The sequence below is a fragment of the Melampsora larici-populina genome (genome assembly GCF_000204055.1).
Source record: "Melampsora larici-populina 98AG31 unplaced genomic scaffold MELLAscaffold_12, whole genome shotgun sequence".
NCBI lineage: Eukaryota > Fungi > Basidiomycota > Pucciniomycetes > Pucciniales > Melampsoraceae > Melampsora > Melampsora laricis-populina.
Window position 1 is genome coordinate 325,194 of NW_006768776.1, and position 21,838 is coordinate 347,031.

A 21,838-nucleotide genomic window follows, 5' to 3' on the forward strand; every position below is an offset into this window, starting at 1 on the left:
TCAGAGCCCAGCAGAGAGCTCATATTCTCTATCTGCATTGAACCACATGCCAGGAGTGTTGCTACCCCCTAAGCAAAATCACCCAAGCCCTTGTGCTTGTCCAAGGATGGAAGCATCCTTCACACTTAACCAGACAAATCCAAAGTTTGTTGTGTGCAAGGGGAATATTGTCCCCAAGCTCATTAAAATTCTTGATGTGGTCTTGAAAGACAACATCAAGGTAACATTGGATGACCCATCTGTGATTAAGCCTGAAATATCCATCTCATCCATCAAACAACCTACCTAGTGATCTACCTGGAGTCCCATAAGCAAGTCCAAGCAATGCATGGTCAGGTTGCAAGCTGGCTCCCAAAGAGCTTGCCCAACCTTTCTTTGAAACAAGAGGTGCACTTAGGTATTGTCCATGGCATCCCTACCACCTTCAATCCCAGCCAACAAGAATGTATGGATCTCCTTGAAATCAGCCACAGTGACCTTATTGATAAGACCCTCTTTGTGAGGTGGTCAAAGAAAGTCATGGCTGATACTCCCGCAAAGCGTCATTCCTTTCTGGAAAGTGGGGTTAAAACAACTAAAACAGCCACTTTGACTGGTTGCACAAAAGTGTGGCAGGGGAGAGGTCACCACTGGACATAACTAAGCAGGCCCCTCCTACTCAGTTTTTCAATTGCGAAGGAGTTGGTTGCACCATGGCTGCTTGTCAATTAGCTTCAATGTGACCTTACTGTTCCAGAGAAAATCACTTGCAGACCTTCCCTATAAAATGCACCACTGTATGAGATACACTCCTTGTGCACCACAGGGGAAGTTGAAAGCAGACCTCAAGACCAATCTCCCATGTCTCTTTAAAGAGAGTCCCACTGATTTTCTACATCACTCTTTTGCCCCCAAGTGCCCTGTGAGGATTGCTAGCTCATCTCCTCCTCATACCCCAGCTATTCACCTTACATCCAGGTAGGTACCAAGAAACTCCATCCTGTACTCAATGTTAGATGAAGGAAAAACTTAATACATATTGAGAATTTGGCGGGAATTCCAAAACAGAACCGCAAGAACTGCAAATATGTTCCATGCTCTCTTTTTGATTCAGATCCCATTTTACTTTTTTCAATTCTTGCAACACAAGAACCTTATATAAATCCCTTTGAAAACCTCCCATCAACCTCACAAACTGGAACCTCATCTTACCTGCTCAGAATTTCACAGAGAAGGACAGACCCCGAACCTTCCTATGTATACGGAGAAACCTCAATCCCATCATCCAACCTATCTAGTTGCCCTCCAGAAATTGCTACACTATATTGATGACTAGTGTTTATAGCCCCCAGAAAACTCTCAAAGGCTTCACAGATTTCACTCACTGAACCAATTCAGAAGGCCCCACTAACCACACAGCTTCTCCTAACAATTTGCACAACTTATTCCAACCCCCAATCCCCCCTTTGGGACCCAAACCCTAGCAAGACCAACAACAAATATGCTGAAAAACTGTTCAACATGCTTACAGACTGAGCCCTCAGTCTGCACTCACCAAGAGGAATCCCCACCTTTGCAGTACAATCACTCTAAACTGAAGGCACATAAATTGATCAGGTATGGGTCAACAAAGCCCTTCACAAAGCCATGATCACTTGCTTCATCAATGAAGACTGCATTTCTGCCACTATTCTGACCACCAAGCTATTGTCACCATTTTATCTACATTATCTGGGGACAGGACCTTGTTCAGTTCACAGTCATTGAGATGGAAGAACTGGAACAAGTTCAATAATTACACCTTCCTTAAACACAACTTGTCAGCTCTACTACCTTAGCTCAGGATTCTCCCAACTCAAGAAGACATTGTGTTCTTTGACAAATCCATGTGTGATGTGGTTGTTGTTGCCCAGAAAAACAAATTGCCGAAGAGGGCAGTCCAAGGAAAACCAAGGCCTGGTGGAGGCCGGAAGTCTTGGATTACTTCAAAAAGAAGCTATCACACTTCAACACATAGCAAAAAGACACTGTGTGGACAAATGACGCCAAGCCTACAAAAAGGCATACACTGATTTCAACCACACAGTAGACAAGGCTAAGGAGAACCCTGGAGATGGTCTCTCAGTTGACCACACTGACCTTTCCCACACAAAACTTACAGCATTGGGTCAAAAAACCTTTTTTCTAGTCAGCACCATCATCACGGACAACAGCAAGACATGCTCAACTCACAATGAGAAAGTGAAAGCTCTATTCTCAGGTACATGCATAGCTACAGCACTATGCCAATTGGACAACACAGACTTCAATTGACAAATCCCAATGCCCATTGATGGAAACAACACCACCACTCTACTCTTTCATCATCACCAAAAAAAAGAAGCAATAGTAAATAAAGGCCATTGCTATTTGCAGCCCACATGAAATCCATGTAGGCGCTGTCCAAATTACGCCTACACGGTTGTTTTCCGCCATAAAGCGCCTACATTTATAATGTAGGCGCGTTTTCCTTTTTCAAATGACGCCTACAGGCTGAATAACCAATGTAGGCGTCATTTGTGTACGCCTACATTCTGAAAATAAAATGTAGGCGCTATTTTCAAGTGCCTACATTCTAAAAATAAAATGTACGCGCTTTTTTTGAGTGCCTACATTGTTTTTTCCATGTAGGCGCTTAAGTTAGTTATAAGGGTCTTATACACATGTGAATACAAATCTAGAAGGGTGCTGGTATTAATATATATGGGTGTTGGTATCAAATTATAAGGGTGTTGGTATTAAATGATAAGGGTATCAAATGTAAGAGTGCGCATTTGATTATAAAATTATAAGGGTCTTATAATTAATTATAAGGGTGTTGGAATTAAATCATAAGGGTGTTGGAATTAAATTATAAGGGTGTTGGTATTAAAATATGTAGGCGCACAAAAATTACGCCTACAGTAAAAAAAAAAAGATGTAGGCGCATTTTCGTGACGCCTAAACAATGTAGGCGCTTCAAATTTACGCCTACATTTTATTTTTAGAATGTAGGCGTACACAAATGACGCCTACATTGGTTTTTCAGCCTGTAGGCGTCATTTGAAAAAGGAAAAAGCGCCTACATCATAAATGTAGGCGCTTTTTTGTGGGAAAACTTCATGTAGGCGCTGTTTTGGCAGCGCCTACATGCATTTCATGTGGGCTGCAAATAGCAAGGGCCTAAATACAACCCAACTAAAAAAGCTCCAGGGGGAGACAGCATCCAAAATTGGGTTTGGAAGTTGATCTGGGCCAAAGTAAAAAGACATGTAAAGTACCTCTTCCAATGCATTTCCTTCACTGATTTCATCCTGAGGGCTTGGAAAAAATCAGTCATGGTAATGCTCTCAAAACTGGGTAAACCAGACTACACCCAGGCATCAGTCTATGATAGACCAATACCATTAATCATGACACTGAGTAGTTGTCAAAAAGATACTCAAGGTGCATTTCTGGTTTTGATATTTCATATTGTTTTTCTCTGGTTGAATATCTTGTTTTCTATGATTTGATTTACCTGAAATTTAAGCAATTCTAGAACTTCAAGGGCTGTAAACAAGACCACTGAGGATGTGATCATGTTTAAAGGAGATACCTATTTCCATTTAGGGTAGTCATTTTTTTGTTTGCTTTGAGAAACTGACAGTTAAGCTATCATTCAGGTCAATTTCATTGTTGTTAATTTTGGTAAACAACGAAATAATGCTCAATATTGATCCCATTGAAAAAACTGATGATGTTATATCTGAGATGATGTGAATCCAATCAGCTCTAGTCCAGCCATTGAGTCAAGTTTTTACACAAGACCATTTCCTGAATCTAAGCCCTTAAGTGAAGACATAAACGCAGCATATGCACTTAAACAATGTTCTTTTTTGTCTAACATGGGAGCTCCCAACAAGGTGCACAAATTTGAAACTGTATCAGTCAGCCATTTAAACTGCCAATTTGACACCTGTATGTCAAGTATTGGGCTTTGGGAACCTTGTACTTGATTGGGTTTTTATTTCATTCTTCCTTCTCCAGCACAAAATATACAATGGGCCAAGTTATTAGGTGTAGTCTCAGTCATTGACATAGGTATTGTTAACAGTTGAAAATGGATTTGTGTTCACTCAAACAATAAATTTGTGATAGACCTTTTCAGCTTTCATTGTCCTAATTGGAATGTGAGGCCCTTATTTTGGTATTGTGATAACTGGTGATTGAATTCTGGTCTGACCTAAGAATCAATTCATTGGCTGACAAGCTCTCTTGTCAAAATGTTTTATTAACAGCTGAAACTTATGACATTATTCAATATTCTCCCAACACTGTTTCCATTTCTTACCTTGAGATTGATCAATCTCTTTTCTCAGCAGGTTTAGAATCAATTCTCAAAGTTTCAAATTCTCATATTCACCCATGGGTACATCTACATTAAAAAAATCACATATCAGACATATTAATTTACAAGAATTACATGTCTTATCAAATCAAGATTGTTGTTCTATTGTCTTGAAGTCATCTCTTAATAAGTACAAGCATGGTTCCAAAAGGTTCTCTGCATTCTGTGTTGCTTTGGTCAGGCTCTTGATTTTTAAGTTCAAATATTATTTGATTTTGTCTCTTTTGCAAGTTGCTCTATTTATCAATGACCAGCTTGAGCTTACTTACACCACAAGGCCACCTGGATAAATTCAGAATGTCCTCTTCCTTTGCAGAGGGTGAGACATGCTGACACAGTATCCTGCAAGGCGTCCACTGGATTCCCCCTTGGACACCCTCACGGACCCTTCCAAGATGTCCTTGGACTGACAACACCGCCACAGCATCCAAGGGATAAAGTGGGGATTTTCCACCTCTGGTTCATCTCAATAATGTCCCAACTTTGGATGCCAGATGTAGGACGGTTGGGACATCCTCATGCAAAAAGATGTCATTGTGGTGTAGTTGGTATTGGTCATATTGCATGTTAGACTTGCCATCAAAATGTTAAACACCCTATGAAGTTGTGTATCAAGAACTGGTCAAAACCAGTAGTTAGGAGGATCCCACTTACTTTAGTTCAAATTCAATCTGTTGTAAAAAAAATCAGTATTTCACAACAACAAGTCAATTCTGGCAATGTTAGGTATTGGATTTGGCGGTCTTCACCATCTTGGAGAATTGATGATTCCAGATTCAAAATACCAGTTTGATGAGAAGAAAATTATCTCACAATTACCTCTTCAATTGTCAATATGTAAAGAACTTATATAATATCAACTTCTTTACACAAAATGCAACTCAAGCTTTGTTGGCTTGCCAGTTATTATCCAATCTTGTGCTAACACTTCAGCTTGTCCAGTCTGAATCCTCAAATCTTATCTTTGTTCAAGAGACACTGGATTTATGGCCGCTCCTGAACTTTATATTAATTCAGGTGGTTTCCCTCCTTTATGTGCATGATTTCTTTCAAGATTGTGTAAATATTTTGACAAAATGTTTTTGGGTCACTCTTTGCATTCTGGTGGTGCAACAGCATTACCTCAATCTGGCAATTCAATGGATTAGATCAAAAGTGCTGGTTGCTGGTCATCAGAGGTGTTTTTGATTTATGTTTGGGGACACATGGCCTTACAATTGCCTGAGAATCAGAGGCATGTAATTGGGCATGTGTCTCATGTTGGTGCAAACTTTACATTTGTTTGATCTTTATTGCCTTTGAGCTCTTTTTATAGTACTAGAGAACATGCGGGCGTGCCCGCAACAGGGGAACACTTTATTTATCCAATTGTCACAAAATAACACACTGTAACTTAAAACCACTTCAAAGACTGAATATAACCCATACACATTTCTAAACCCATCCTTGTATAGTAAATTTTGCCTGAATCAAAGCTATTTAATTATTCATTGCTTATGAAAAGCTTTTTATGACATTGCTTATTGTAAGCTTTTTGAAGGTTTTGGTGCATCCAATACTTACTGAAAAAATGTTTATTGCTTCTTTACTTTCCTACTTCACCACTCTTTGGATGCCCGGTTTTTAGGCGGTTCGGAGAGGGACTGCTTGGAAAGGGTGTTTGTTGCCGGAAGAAATTTATCATCACTAGACACTTAACCTTGGGACTTTGCCCAAGATGTTTTTTGCTTTTATTTTAGCATACTCTCCATGTTACACTATGTTCACTTGTGCACATTTCATCAGTTCCGAATCGAGCCATCGTTTGTGAAGGCGCTAGGTTTGTAATCAACCTCACTTCGGATTGGTCAGAAAATCAAAGTTGAGAGATGAGTATCTTATCTTGCGCAATGGATTATGGTCCGTAATTCAATGATCATGACTCACTAAACGATGCTTTGATCTTTGACAGGTTCGCAACCGTACGCAACTGATAACATGTGAAACTTGACAAGGTCAGTGTTGATAAACTTGATGTACACAGAACCTTGGATATACTTACCGTACAACATCGCGTTATTAAAATCGCATCTGAAGGTGGCAGTGACGACAAATTTACCGTTGAGCCACGAAGCCAATCCACAGTCTATACATACATTATGAAATCATTCTTTCGGTTTGGAATACCTTGGTGTGATATGCAAAGTACAATAAAACGCACCGATAACATCCTCCTCAAACTTTTTTCTAGCTGCGGTGCAACTTTGAGATGCCCCAGCACTGCCAGCATTATACAGAGAAGTGGATGATGGAGGGCCTGTGTATGGCTTACAATTGACCAGAGGGACTGTACCCTCATCTTTTGGCGCTGAACATTCGTATGCAACCCCACCTGGATTTCGACAAACTAGAAAATTTGGTCATGAGATCAAACGTGTCTATTTGAGAAGGTGAAGCATGAAACCTCAAGGCCCGAGGGTTACAAAAAAAGAAAACTCACGCCAATTGCTGTTGTATCCAGTTGGCCCGAAAAAAATTCCACAATCTTGTGTGCTAGCACCAAACGCAAAGCGTATGTATGAGAGGAGAAGATTCAACAAGATGATTAGAAGCCGACTGGAATACATCTCCAACGGTGAGGTCTACTCTTTGGATGTTGGGCAGCTCAATGCCTTTGATGTTTGTGTTTTGAATAGAGTCAGAATGCAGAGTTTTCAAAATCGAGACAGTGATGAGAAGATATGGAAGTGGACAATGTAATGTTGACGAAATATTACGACGAGTTTTTTTGGGTGTTTGAAATTGGAGGAAGTTATTATTATCCACTGGATCAAATTTTGTCAGTCAGTATATAAGAGCGACATGTCCGTTTTTATTATCATTGGTTGTGATCACCATGTACCCTCTGTGTACGGGTGACCGACGTCGAATTGCAAAGGTGGATTCAAGGAGTTATTGGTCTCGTCATCGACGCGGATCTGCCGACTTGCCTGAGTCTCGGTTGGCAGCTTGTTCGAAGGAAAGGGTTGGATGATACTGCAATATTGTTGAGTTATCACATTCAGTGGACAATATCAACTGATGATATTTGACTTCTCTATTTGTGACATTGAAGTACTTTGGATGAATCGTATGTGATGAATGGGTGCATGGAAATAAAGACATTTAGGTTCTGGCTGCATAGGAGGAATAATTCAGTACATTACTATCTGATACTTGTCCTTTTCACAGATTCAGCATGATGATTTGGATACCCTGCAGAGTCAGGTTCAAAGCCTTTCAATTTATATGTGGTTTTTTCTTGCCGCCGGTGTTTGTGTTATAAATTGAGTCAGAGTCCGTACGTAGTTTTTATTGTCTCGGAATCGAGAGGGTGATGAGAAAATATAGAAGTGAACAATGCAATGATAAGCAGATGGCACAATAAGTTTTTCTGATCTTTAGAGGAAGTTGAGATAAAAATATCTTGCAAGCGGTATATCAGATCGACATGTCCATTTTAGACTCTGATCACTGCTTGTGATCACCGCAACGACTTCAATAACCCCGTCCACGGTAGGTAGGATATCAACTTGTACAAATCGGGGTACGGGTGACCGGCTTTGAATCGCAAAGGCGAGCCCAAGGAGTCAATGGCCAGAGTCGCCTGACTCTCGGTTGGTAGCTCTTCGGTCGAAAGGGTTGGGTGATACTGCCGCATTGCGGTTTTGTAAACTCCACTGGATGATATCAACTGATGACCTTTGCCTTCAATGCGAATTGTGTTATGTGTTCAAATTGATCTTTTGAAGAATGGACAGGTCCTATAATCATTAAGCTTAATCAAGCCCCTCACGAGCGTGTTCGCGAGAATCATTTGTCGAACCTATCCAAAATCTTGAGCTCGAAAAACTTATTTTGACTTTTTCCCTTGCTCCTCTAGAGGCGTAAAAAAGTGGACGAGGTGTTGTATAGAGATGCTGAAACCTACGGTGAAGATAGTCCCCATTCACCTCAACCTGACAGTCTTCTCGTGAGGCGACAGAGGAGTTCTTCAAGTCTTCCTAATTCGTTGAATTCGGATCAATGTAGTCCACGTAGGTTATATCTTCAGAGAAACCTTTTGGTTTGGTGTCCTAGAGGATCACGTAAAACCTTCAGATCTATCGACTAGAATCAAACTTGGCGCCTGGCTTCAGACATGAGAATCGTCTAGATTTCAGAAGCTCTTAGAACCTGCAATACCATCATTGAGGAAAAGACTCTATGATTTCAAGACTTTAAACATTTTGCGAGTTGATAGCAAGAACCCCAGAAAGGTCCGAAGTGAAAACAAAGGAACAACGTTAATCTGGCGAGAAAAAGAATGGAAACAGACCTATTAAGTTGATGAGTATGATAGAACAAAGCCATCGGAATTTCACAAACAGTAAAAAAACTTGAGTAACTCAATCACAACAGATGTGGGATAGCATTCCTTGATAAATCATAAAGCTAGCATTATAAGATACACAATGTTTTGTGTATGAATTGATATCTCATTCATCAGGTATAAACTCACCTACACCAATCTAAAAGCCAATTGGTTAACCCAGAAAAAGTTAATCACCAATTAACAAACAGTCATGAGAAAATTCCGAAACTCACCTCATACAAAATCTTTTGTCTGAGATAGATCAAATCCTTTTGCTCAATATCAAATATGACTTGGTCATTCCCCCAGTTCCTACTCAAACAATCCATAAAAATACAGACAAATACTCCACAATCATAGGCATTATCTTGAGTGGGAATCTCCTGGGAAAAGGAAACCCCAAGATGAATTCCACTATCAATCAGCAATCTTAGAAGCTCAAATATATCCTTTTTGAAAGCGAAATTTTCAAAACTTACTGGATGGTTATAATCAATCCATTCTGACAAATCCATTTCAGATTTCGATTCGGCCATCAAATAACTCCTTAATTTCTAAAGGAAAATGTCCGAAACATAAATTCCAAAAGCTCATCCTACTAATTTGCAAGAACGAGAGAAATCTTTCAAAATATGTCGACTCACCTTTAAGATCCCCAAATGTTTGAATCCAAAACTATCTAAAACTTCAAACCTTTTCATCTTAAGATTGATCACCCCACAAATCCAATGTGAATTCTTTATATTGATAGGAAAAATAATCAAATCTTTTTCAAATAAATTAAACTAATGTTTCCTAAAAAGAAATGAAGAATCCATTTAGTCAAGCAAGTTTCATAAATAAATTATAAGCGATAGTAGAAAAGCCGACTTTTTTAGTCCATCTTTGTACGGCTTGATATCCATCGGCATCAAAACGAGTCATGAAGAAACTAGAAAAACAATGCACATTGTGAAACTTTGGGTTTTGATGGTAGTTTCTACTTCGCAAGTTAATCATGATTCCATAAAAATTGATCAATTCATCATTTAACCACCGATTTGGTTTGAGTCTTGAAAGATCTTCTACAGTACATGAAGCACCTGGTAAGTCAATTGTTGCTCTTGATTTGTTCAAAAGCTGTTCTACCTGTGGTAAAATCACATTAGTTCCTTCTTGAATCGAGATATTCAAGAAACTTGTGAATCATGACTGACCACTTGAGATTGTTCATGGCTAAGTTGTGATGGCCAACGTCTAGGTTTACAAAAATCCCTTGTATCTTCAAGTTTCAAGACCTTTTGAAATAAATCCGATAAATCCTCATCATCGTTTTTTGATCTTTGAAAAAAACCAAATGCAACTCTTCATGAATATTGAGTCGTGAAACCAAAAAGACTTCGATTACTTGAATTTACCATTTGCTTGAGTTTCAACTTACGGAATTAAATTTCTTGAATCGATTGGGTTTGGATGATCTTGATGTTCGGCAGTTCTAATTGCTTCATCTTCAGATCCTAAATCGATGTCATCTTTCGCTAAAGACTCTGAAACCTAAGAAGCAAGAAGAGAAAACCCAAAAGGCATCAAAAAGTCAAAAAGGAGCAAAGAAGGGTATACAAGGTGGAAGAAACACTTACAGATCTTCTCATAATGTTATCTTTACGTCTACCGATCTGATCTAACCTTGTTTCACCATTCTTAGAACTAAGCTCATCACTTTTTCTTCCATGGTTTTGTTTCGCGTTTAAGCTTTTATAATTAAGATCAAGTGAATCACATTCTTCCATAATTTTTAATTCATCTTCTACAGACAAACGAAATCAAAAAGAAAACAATTATACTTTATTTCTCAAATACAATTCGGTCGTTTCAAGGTTTTTTCTTTATAGAAAGCTTACTTGTCCAAATTTCTTTCTTAGGTTTTTCATTTGCGTCTTTGTTCGGTATCATCTTTCGTTTCATGAACTTCGGTCCAGGTTTGTTGTTCGCGAGTTCAAGAAAAGTGGTTGTCGCGATTAAAATTGATGAACGTGATTGAATGGGGTACCCGTATGTACTCGGCACACGGACCGGAGATAGTCTCAGACTCTCAGGTACGGGGCGCCGCACGTTGTCATCGAACAAAGCCAAAAGTTTAAACTTTCTTGCTCACACACCAAAATTGGTGGATAAGTCATATAAAGTTCCTCTCTTGCAGGCTGGCTTGCCAAGAGGAACTTTGTTAGGTCAGGCAGCCTGAGTTGGTTCTTGATGTTGTACATTCTCAAACTTTTGGCACCTCTTGTTTCTTTTCTGGAACCTCAAATGTTGCCCTGATCAAAGAGGAGCATGTCCAGAATTATCTTCTTTACCCAAAAAGCATGTTATTCATGTTCAAAGCTTTCACTAGCCATCAGAATAAATCTGATGATGTGGGAAAACTGTGATCTATATCTAGGCCCTGATCCAGGAATTTTTGATATCAATCTCAACTAATTTCTCATCTTTCCTCTTCTTGTGGATGTGGTTCTTGCAAATTGAAAGTTAATAAACACCCATTGATTCTTGAGAAAGAATGGCAAAGATTGATCTTTTATCTTTCAAGCAGAAGAAATGAACCAAATCAAAACTCAAGAAATCTACAATATAATATAGTTATTGATTTGTACTTGAATCTGGAGTCTTGATTCCATTTCTTTATCATCATCTGTCACATCCAAGTTAACCATGACATACATTAACTTCTGCCTGTCTGCTTCAAACAATGGAGCTTACTTTTTAATACCCTTCACCAATCATCCCAGTCACCAACATGCAGTGAGCGCAACGGGTGATTTTATAGATCATGGTCAGCCCATAAGCTCAACTCACCAGTAGAATTGGTGATGATTTTTGTACCAGTTTCCTAAAAGGTTTGAACTGAGTGCAGTGCCCTTCCAATAAGAGGGAAGTTGAAGTTGAACAAAGAGTGCCTAAATTCTTTTGTACTTTGGCCTCTCAGTCCTTCAAGATTTATTGTTTTCTACAACAAAAATCACTAGAATGTGCTTCTCAGATAAGTCTTTCTGATTTTTTTTTGTAAAATATTCAAGATGATTAACAGCATTCCAAGAGAGGTTTCTAAAACTTTTACTACTTCAAAGTAAACCTGCTGGCTTTGACTCAGAGACATGAGCTCAAGAAGAATTATAATTCAAATCAACAATATCTGCTGTGTGAGGCACATAAGCAAGTGAGAAGCTTTGTGTTTGACTGATTCTCAAGGCATTCAAAGAGACACTCTGGGCCTGGCTTCCTAAATACCTTTGGCAAAACAAAAATCCATGAATTTTCTTTTTGAAAAAAAATAGATGAATTTCTTTTTCTTTACATCCAATTTTCATAATCATGATTAGTTTGTATAATTTTTTTTTCTATTCTATTATAAGTCATTAAGAACCCTAATCATCAAAATGGAAAACAAAAAAAAACCAAAAGTAAAACCAAAAGAAAAAACGAAAAATGTCATTAATTTTTTTTACAAAACGTATGCATGTATATACACTTCATTCCCAGCTGTCCTTCTTCATCATCATCATCACCCATCATCCATCATGATTTTTTTTGGTAGTGGGATTCTTATCATTTCAAAGCTTGTTTAACATTCAAACTCAAACAAACAAACATAATCAAAAACCCAACCCCAACCAAACACTTAGCACCAAACCTCATAAGTTTCAATCGATTCAAAGGTACAATCAAATCCGTTTGTTCTTCTTCTTCAGATGATTTCTCTTCAAACAGCTTCAAAAAGAAAATTCCTGGTAAGATATATGAAATCGTCGTACTACCTGTTGATCCAACAAAACTCAAGACCTAATCAAATCTCAAACACTCCATTAGATTCATGGTTTGGAATGCAGATTCTAGAATCTAGAAAATCACTCACGGTTTCTAATCGATCCAAATTCACAGCAATAAAGAAACTACCCAACAAAAGCGAGCTAGTGATCCCCACAAACCTCAGAACATCCTCTTCTTCTTTCCTTTGGTCTTTTCCCACCTCTTCTTCTTGATCTTCTGAACTAACTTGAAGATGATGTGATGGTTTAAATTTAAAATGATTTAAAACCTTTTCAATCGAATTTCTACAAGGATGTAATTGTAATGGATACGAAAACAAAACCAATAAAGAAATCGCACTTCTACAGATCGAAATCATCTTTGAATTATGATAATCTGAAATCAAATTCGATGAAACCTAAACCCAATCTCATTAAAACTTTAACATCTTTTTTATGGGAGCAGAACGGAGGGTTAAGGGTATGATTCAAAACTTACATTGTTTCCAAAGGTTAGATAACCTAATGTACCAATCACTTCATAAATCAATGCAGCACTACCAATCGAAATTCTTAAAACCAACTTCATTCGTGAACTGTTATTCTATCCACGAAAAAAAATGACCAAATCTGTTAAAAAATTAATAAAAACTCAAGAAGAGAGATCTTTTTTTTTTGTAAGAAATTCCTGGAGAAAAAGAAAAAAAGGAAATCCAATGATGATTTTTTTTTTGATTTTTTTTCGTATCAACTTACTGAGATAAGTTCATTATGAACCGAAAAGACATTCTGAGCACAAGTATACCTAAAAAAAGATCCAAAATGTATCAAAAAAAAAACCATTCCACGATTTTGATTTTTTTTTAAAATAAACCCTTACGCAAAAACATAAACCGGTAAAGCTGTCCAAAACCCTTCACCAAACCTAACGAAATCAATCTCTCCTCTTTGCTTAAGCCCAGATCGATCGCAAAACTTATAAATAACCACGTACAATAAATCTAGCACGGCAATCAAAGCGATATAAGAAGTGTAACGTAATGAATTTAAAGTTTTTAGAAAGGAGAGTGGGACTAGGATGATCATGGAGATAGTGATCCAAAACCTTCGGTCTAGTATGATTGAATGATCATCTATTGTACTTGAATTAAACCCTAAAATCACCTAAACCGCAAAAGAAAAAGAAAAAGAAAAAGATCAGTTTGAATTGTGATTTGATTGATTTTGTTTTTGGATGTAACAAACCTGAGGCATAAGTTTACCAAAGATCAAAAGATAAGAAATCGAAACTCCAAAACACTTAATCGAGATAGCCAAATCAAACAAAAAACTGATTCTAGGAAAAGTGATTTTAGAGATTTCAAAAAAAGAAGAATTTCTAGGGGGGATCTTCGGATGAGTTGCACAGATTGAAAGTAATCTTAATCCAAAGTATGACATTAAACCTGAAAGAATGACGGTTAGGATTCCTAGGATTATACCGGCTGATGCAAATCCATGTGACATGGCTAACATTCCTGTTCCCTTTATCATCAAAGAAAATCATATATTAGATTTGGGGTTTTTAGGAAATTGGATGTGGAGAAAGATGGGTTGAGTAATTACTAGGATTGTGTTTGAGAGATTAGCAATAGAAGAAAAGAGAGTAGCTGTTCCATTTGAATTGGGTTGATCTGATGAGGTTTCATGGTTCGATGGTTCTGATTGAGATGAGTTGAGTAATGGAGTTAAAGTTTCGATAGATTGTTCTTGATGTCTTGATGATGATGATGATGATGATAAAGCCATTTAAAGTGAAATTGGATGAAAAGTATAAGTTTAAAGAGAGAGACTTGAGAGAGAGATTTCAAGTTGGATGGTAAGAACCTTTCACATTACATGTCACAGTCTGTCACAGTTAGTTTGATCTGTTTGACATCTTCTGATGAAACCATAGATCATAAACTTTAACAGACAAAATCATGACAAGAGAAGTTCCAGTGGTTTGGAAATGGAATCAGTGGTCATTTTGCCAGTCTAAAGTATCTTGATTTGTGATCTTTAAAGTGAAGAATGAGCTATGGATCGGTGTTTTGGGTGTTAAAGTCTGATTAAGATGAGTGGTGATTTTAAATTTTAGATTACATTCGATCAATCCGATTTCATCATCATAAGCCAATCAATACGATCATGATCATCAACACGAATCTTATGAATCAGAATCAAATCAAAAACTAATCACCATCACCAACAGCACTCACTCACTCAAATGTCATCATCAACAGATTCTACTCAAGTCATTTCATCATCCACTTCAACTATCAGAAATCATCATCATCATCATCATCATCATCAAATCAATCAAGAACAAACCAACTCAAATCAAGATTACTTTAATTATTCAAATGATGATCTCAATCTTCAATCCAACACTCTACCATCTGATCATGATTCATTTCATTCATCTGATCCATTACCATCACCACCACCACCACCACCACCACCACCACTACCTACTCATTTCGTATCAGGTGCTTCAAGAAGATTACCTGAACTACAACAACAATTACATCTCAATCCTGAATCTACTTCAGATTCACCTCAACCCAACGAATTAGATCCTTTACTACCCTTTACAATCGATCGATCACTTCCTACATCTCATCAACATCAACATCATTCTTCATTACCATTCAACACAGATCCACATCGACTTCCTTCACCCTTCCAACTCACTCATCCATCCTCTCAACCTTCTCACCCGAATCTTAAATCTCAACGTAAGATGGGTACCTTTGATGGAGTCTATCTTCCGACAATCTTAAATATCTTTAATATCATTTATTTTCTAAGATTTGGTTATTGTATTGGTCAAATCGGATTGGGAGCTACGATCTTACTGCTACTTTTGTCTTATTTAATTAATACTTTAACAGTCTTTTCTTTATCTGCTATTGCTACCAATGGTCAAGTTCGTGGTGGTGGTGCTTACTGTAAGTTTTCCTAAATTCAATGAAATTCAAAATTCCAAATTCAAACTGAATTGTCTGATTCTTTAGATCTCATCTCTCGTACACTCGGTCCTGAGTTTGGTGGTTCGATTGGGATCTTGTTTTGTCTTAGTCAAGCCTTAACAGCTTCGATGAACATCATTGGCTTTGTAGAAAGTTTAATCGAAGTGATCCATTCACACTTCAATCCTCCACTTCGAACGCCTTTCAATCCAACTCATTCCATCGAACCACTCTCCTCACCCAGTCCTACCCTTCGATATTTCATCAAAAGTCTTACCCTTTTCTTCGTCACAATCTCTTGTATCGGTCTAGGTAGAACTAAGATCTTTTCAAAGATGACTAGATCGATGGCCACAATCTTATTGATCACACTCATCTCCATCTTCTTTTCGTTTCTTCAAACCAAACCTTTTGAAGACTCATCCGAACATTTCCTCTATACTGGTTTCTCATTCAAAACCTTTGAAGAAAACTTTTATCCTTCTTATTATTCATCTCGATCTGAACCTTTGAATCCATCTCTTTTGGTTTCGCCTCATTTTTCTGATTATCAAAAAGTCTTTGGGATCCTTTTCCCTTCGGTTTCAGGTATCTTAGCTGGAAGTTCCTTATCAGGCGAATTACGAAAACCTAGTAAATCGTTACCTAAAGGGATCTTATGGGCTTTGATCTGTGTGATGATGATTTATTTCTTTAGTTTGTTGGCTTTAAGTTTGAGTTGTGGAAGAGATGGATTAAGTTTTGTCAATGAACGGAACGCGTTGAATTTATTAATGTTTCAAATCTCAAATTATAAAGTCCTGGTCGGTTTTGGGATCTTAGTGATCGCTATCTTTTCTAGTATTATGGGAATCACAGTGTGTGGGAAAATCTTACAAGCGATCTCTCGTGATGGTAAGTTCTTTTTGACAAAACTAAACGCTTTTTCTTTGTACATTAACTGATGGGATGAACTTTTTTTTTCTTTTAGGTTTGATTCCGATCTTAAAACCTTTCTTTAGTCAAGGTTCTCAAATTGGTGATGATCCGATTTATTCGATTTTGTTTTGTTATTTGTTTTGTCAAGTGGTTTTATTTTATAATATTAATAAAATCTCAATTCATATTACTACGATTAGTCTTTTAATCTTTGCTTGTATAAATTTAGCTTGTTTTACTTTAAGGGTGAGTTTTTTTTTTCTTCTTCTTTTGACTTTCAAATCTTTGATCCTTTTTTGAACTTTTTGGTTTTTCTTTTCGCGGGGGGGGGTTTTTTTAGATTGCTGGGTCTCCTAATTTTAGACCTAGTTTTAGACTCTTTTCTGAATGGACTGCTCTTTTAGGATTAGTTTTAACATTTGGCAAGTTACAGTTTGGATTTTCAGATCACCAAAACCCCCAACCCTGATTATTTTCTTTGGTTTTTGTGACAGTTCAAATGTATGCTGTTGACCCAGTCTCAGCTTCGACTTCATTAATAGTCATGATGGTATTGTTTGTAGTGATTCAGTAAGTTCTTAAATTTCAAATCTTGATCTTCAATAGCTTATTCCTTTTCGACTCGATAGTTATTCTTCTCCTGCTAAACAATGGGGTGAAGTGACTCAATCTATCATTTATCATCAAGTTCGAAAATATCTTTTAAGACTTGATGAAAGGAAAGATAATGTAAAGTATTGGAGACCACAAGTTTTGTAGGTGTTTTTTTGGGATTAGAGACTTGTTCATGGATTCATTGAAGGATTGAGAGAACTAACTTTTGGGTTTTGATCTTCGCTAGGTTGTTTACTAATGATCCTCGTCATGATTGGAATCAAATCGTGTTTTGTAATTCATTGAAAAAAGGTATTCTTTCTTCTTTCTCTCAATTGAACCCTTTGCCAAATTAGATTAACGTCTATGTTTTTTTTTTAATTTTTGAAAAAGGTGGATTGTATGTTTTGGCTCATATTATTAAATCAGAATTTTCATCTGAATCGATTCGAGAATTACAAGAACAACAATTGAATTGGTTAAGTTTGGTGGATATTTCGAATATTAAAGCTTTTGTGGATATCACACTTGCGCCAGATGAAAGAGTTGGAGCTCGTCATTTATTACTGACTTCAGGTAAATTGTCAATCCAAACTTTTTAACTGTGAAAAAAAAACATTGATTTGGTTTGGGTTTGAAAATGCAAATAGGTTTAGGTGGGATGAGACCTAATATTTGTATGTTGGGATTTCCAACGAATTTAAAGTGGAGAAGAAAAGGAAAAATGTTTAGTGAGTCAGAAGAAACCAATGAAACAAATGAAAGAAGACAAAAAAGGATGAAGAGAAGATCGGATAGTTCATTGACTGTGAAAGGATTGATTATCGAATCAGGACCTGAAGTGAAGATTGATTGTTTGGGATCATTACCTACTGATTCACAAAGATCTGAAACACCTATTAAACCGATTGATTTTGTTGGAATCATTGAAGATTCATTAAGTTTAAATAAATCAGTAGGACTGACCTATGGATTTGAGGCTTTAAAGTTACCTACGTCTATTAGTAAACCACAGAGTCAAGAAGCAAACCATCATCGATTACAGCTTAGTACGAGTTTAGGAGGATTAGCATCAGCTAGTTTTGGAGGATTAGGTGGGAATGGAAAGCCCGCCGAGGAAGAACCGATCAAGAAGAAAAGATGGATCGATCTTTGGCCGATCTTGAGAGATGGTGAATCGGGTTGGGAAACTTATACGATGGTCTTACAGTTGGGAATGATCTTATCTATGGTACCGTCTTGGAGAAGTCAACATACTTTAAGAGTTGAGAGCTTAGGTCATTTTTCTTAAAAGAACAAAATAGCTCGAAAAGATAGAAATCAAAAAGAGCATTGGAAGAAAAAAAAGATGATGAGAAAAACTGACATTTGGTTTTTTTTTTCTTTTCTCTTTGATGGTTGAATAGGTGACGATTTTTTGTGAATTAGAAGAAGAGATTGAAGAAGAAAGAAGACGAATGGAAAAGTTGTTGAATGATTTGAGGATCAGAGCTTCTTTGAGAGTATGTGTTTTGGGAAATGGAGAGATTCAAAGTTATGAATGTTTAGTGAAAGGTAAAGAAGTGGATGTGATGACTTGGTCTACTTTGGAAAATGCATTAGGTGGTGATCCAGTGAGTGAAGATTTTCTTTTTGATTTGATTTTAGATTTGGAAACTAAAGAGTTTATTCTTTTCAATTATATAGTGGTGGGAAACATTAAAGTTTATGAGAGCACAAGATGGACCTTATGTAGGAACATCAACTAATTCTAATAAAAGAACCAATCCACGAGAAAGTTCGAATCCAAGTAGCAGAGCCGAAGACGGCAATGTGAAACAAAAATCAGTAGATAGATCATTATTAACCAAACATTCCCAAACGAATAATATTCGAATCAAAGCATTTCATCCGTTTAGTAGAAGACCATCACAAGACGTTCGAACGACGAGTAATGAAGGAGAAGGGGATGAAAGCTCACAAGAAGATGAAGAAGAAGAATTGATGTTAGAAGAGAATGATGGAGATGATGATACGATTGCGAGAGCGGCTTATAAGAAAAGAAGTTCGAAAACTTCGGGTCGGAATGTTAGTAGGATCTTTGAAGGATTACCAGACGAACCATCAACACCTAGAGCCAGCTTATCGATGCTTCATCAAAGTAGTAGTAGTAGTAGTAGTAGTAGTAGTAGTAGTGCTGGTACGCTTAAGGATCCTAGGAGTACATTTGATCATCATTCACTTGATTTACAAAACTTGAGTTTGTTTACGGGTTTGGAAACGAATGGAAAGTTTGGAGAAGAATCAACTGAACTAAGTTCATTAGGATCGAAACCGAAATCGAAGCCAAGCTTACATCAATCAAAAAGACCTGGTTCATTACTTAAAACTCCTTCTTCATTTAAAAAGATCATCAATCGGAATCGAAGAAAGAAATCTGTTCGACCGAACCTTGAAAGGATCTCTTCGATTGGTTTAACTGATACTACTAATGATACTTCGAATCTTAATCCGGTTGTCGAACTTGATTTTAATTCGTTACCTATGAGAGCTCAGTTGGTTTGTTTAAACGAGTTGATCAAATTCAATTCGAGTTCAGTTGATGATCATGATCAAGAAGGTGAAGAAACTGTGTTGATCTTTACTAGTTTACCTCCACCTGATTTAGGTTCTTCTAAGTCTTATGAAAGTAAGTGTGTTGCGAAAATGAATAAAAAAACGAACCCATGATTCCTCCCTTAAAGAAGTCTTGTTTTTTTTTGGAAATTGATTTTTTGGTTTTTTTGGGGGTTTGTTTAGGTTCTTTGAGGTATTTGGATGAGATTGAATGTTTTTTGGATGGCTTACCACCTGTTTTGGCTATTTATGCTAAACAACTTACGGTGACGTAAGTAGTTGATTTGATTTTGATTTTGATTTTTTTGGGGAAATGGGGTTTGGGATGGGGTTTAGAGAATTGATGGATGCTTTTTTTCTGGTTTTTAATAGGGCTTCACTTTGAATTTTGGGTGATTGGTTTGGAAGGTATGGTGTTTCTATGGTGTGATGGGTTTTTAGTTTTTTTTTGATTATCAAGGTTTTTTTGGTATGGTATGGTATGGTATGGAAAAAGATGAAACATCAAGTGTGTGTATTATGATTTCAAACCAGTTTTTTATATATGAATTAATCAAAGGAAAAAGGAGAGGGAAAAAGTGATGTGATAGGTAATGAATGTGTTTTGTTTTTCCTTTGGTTTTTTGTAATTTTATTTTACTTATTTATTTATATTATATTATTATTATTAACTCTATAGATAGATATATACATTTCTTTAGATTTATTTTAAGTTTTTTGGATTGGATTCATTTTATTTTCAAACATTTGTATTTTTTTTTTTCCTTTTTTTCTTTTTTGTTGAGGAGGGTTATGGATTTGATTTTTTTAAAATATATAGCATTTTTTTGATTTTTTTTGATACATTTTTTTCTGGTTCTGGTTTTTTTTTCTGTAAAGTGTTTACTCTTTTTTATTTTGGTGGAAAGGATTGTTTTTTTTTTTTATTTTGATTTTGAAAAGATGTGGTTTTAGAGCTTTAGAAAGATAATATGTACAAATGTATCATCAAAAAAAAAGAGGATGTGTTTGAAATTTCAAAAGGTTTGATATATATATGAGAATATATGTAGAAAGATTTGATTGAGCCTTTGAGTTTGTTAAACCCTGAAATCTAACATAATTGGGCTCACATTTTGTATGAAAAGATTCTGATTGATTTGAAATTGATTTGATGAGCCTACCTTTTTGATGGTTCAATTAGTAGAAGTTTGAGAAAATAAATGTGATCTGTAAGACATGTGTGGTCTTTTGAACACTACTGAAAACATTCTTGTGATAAACTGTTCAGAAGTTCTTCATATTCTTCAACACAGATCTTTCCTTGAGCATATCAAGTTGATCTCAATATACTCCAAGGGTTTTTGAAAAAAATACAAGAAGTTTCCTAGATTTGATTTCAAGATCTCCAACTCATAATGAAAGTCTCAATCAATGATTCTCAATTCTACTCAAATCATGTTGTAAGGCTGAACTTGCATGATATCTGACCCGGGCGGAAGAAAGATCAGGAGCGCATGTGGGTGGCCACACTTGGGCTGAGAGAAGATCCAGGATTATGTGAGATATAAGGTCAGTAACTCTGACTCAAAATTGGTATTGCTGAATATTGATGAGAGCACCAAATCTGGTGAAAGAACTTGTAGATTCTGTACATACAAAAAGGTTTCCATAAAGGTTGGTGTCTGACTCCTGATTCAACTGAACCAAGCTCAAATGAACACCTTATGATTTATTCAGATGGGAATCTTGTAAAAGACAGGTACCACTTTTCCCCGGCCTTCTTCTTCCTTTGTCCCCTACTGCTGATCTTCCTCTTGGTGTGCAATACTTCTATACACAAAAACATACACAAAAGAAAATTGAAAGATGAAATCTGGAGACATTTACTTATGGCTTGTATTCCCTTGATCTTCTGAAAAAGATGTTACAATCAAACATTGAGAGTTGGAACAAAGAGATCCATGTAAGATATTAGGCATTGGGCGAGGTTTCTGAAAATTTTCGTTTTTTGGTTGCGGGAACCAATTCAAAGGTAGTTCAGTTTTCTTGGAATGCTTGAGTAGGGATGGCTGGCACAATATCAAAGCCACCCAAAGCACAGCAAAAAAATATTTCTTGTTTTGCTTTACAAAAATTTTCTGAAATTTCATCGGGCGTAGAGCATCCTTGCTTGACCTGTAAAAGCCACAAGCCCTAATCGCGCCACAAAAGACAC

At 36.8% G+C, this 21,838-nt stretch overlaps 5 protein-coding genes across 5 annotated transcripts; 2 read left to right on the forward strand and 3 right to left on the reverse strand.

The window, feature by feature from the left end:
* Window positions 1-6,168: 6,168 nt before the first annotated feature.
* Window positions 6,169-6,993, reverse strand: MELLADRAFT_124226 (uncharacterized protein; the record flags this gene model as incomplete). The annotated part of the gene is made up of 5 exons (XM_007408514.1): window positions 6,169-6,223; window positions 6,314-6,356; window positions 6,429-6,512; window positions 6,588-6,773; window positions 6,867-6,993. 5 exons carry the CDS (start codon window positions 6,991-6,993, stop codon window positions 6,169-6,171), a joined length of 495 nt encoding a protein of 164 aa, XP_007408576.1.
* Window positions 6,994-8,992: 1,999 nt separating this feature from the next.
* Window positions 8,993-10,390, reverse strand: MELLADRAFT_123256 (Hypothetical protein; the record flags this gene model as incomplete). The annotated part of the gene is made up of 7 exons (XM_007408513.1): window positions 8,993-9,142; window positions 9,239-9,313; window positions 9,404-9,544; window positions 9,630-9,887; window positions 9,956-10,079; window positions 10,180-10,292; window positions 10,379-10,390. Coding segments are annotated over 7 exons (873 nt in total), but the record flags the coding sequence as incomplete, so codon positions are not given.
* Window positions 10,391-12,113: 1,723 nt separating this feature from the next.
* Window positions 12,114-14,335, reverse strand: MELLADRAFT_116043 (uncharacterized protein; the record flags this gene model as incomplete). Its single annotated transcript, XM_007408512.1, has 7 exons — window positions 12,114-12,575; window positions 12,649-12,960; window positions 13,041-13,145; window positions 13,298-13,346; window positions 13,422-13,705; window positions 13,787-14,065; window positions 14,147-14,335. 7 exons carry the CDS (start codon window positions 14,327-14,329, stop codon window positions 12,342-12,344), a joined length of 1,446 nt encoding a protein of 481 aa, XP_007408574.1.
* Window positions 14,336-14,789: 454 nt separating this feature from the next.
* MELLADRAFT_84909 (uncharacterized protein) lies at window positions 14,790-18,469 on the forward strand (the record flags this gene model as incomplete). Its single annotated transcript, XM_007408281.1, has 9 exons — window positions 14,790-15,513; window positions 15,580-16,428; window positions 16,505-16,698; window positions 16,793-16,884; window positions 17,082-17,207; window positions 17,294-17,358; window positions 17,440-17,622; window positions 17,697-18,323; window positions 18,453-18,469. 9 exons carry the CDS (start codon window positions 14,790-14,792, stop codon window positions 18,467-18,469), a joined length of 2,877 nt encoding a protein of 958 aa, XP_007408343.1.
* A 284-nt stretch (window positions 18,470-18,753) lies between these two features.
* MELLADRAFT_84910 (uncharacterized protein) lies at window positions 18,754-19,755 on the forward strand (the record flags this gene model as incomplete). Its single annotated transcript, XM_007408282.1, has 1 exon — window positions 18,754-19,755. One exon carries the CDS (start codon window positions 18,754-18,756, stop codon window positions 19,753-19,755), a length of 1,002 nt encoding a protein of 333 aa, XP_007408344.1.
* Between the last annotated feature and the right edge of the window lie 2,083 nt (window positions 19,756-21,838).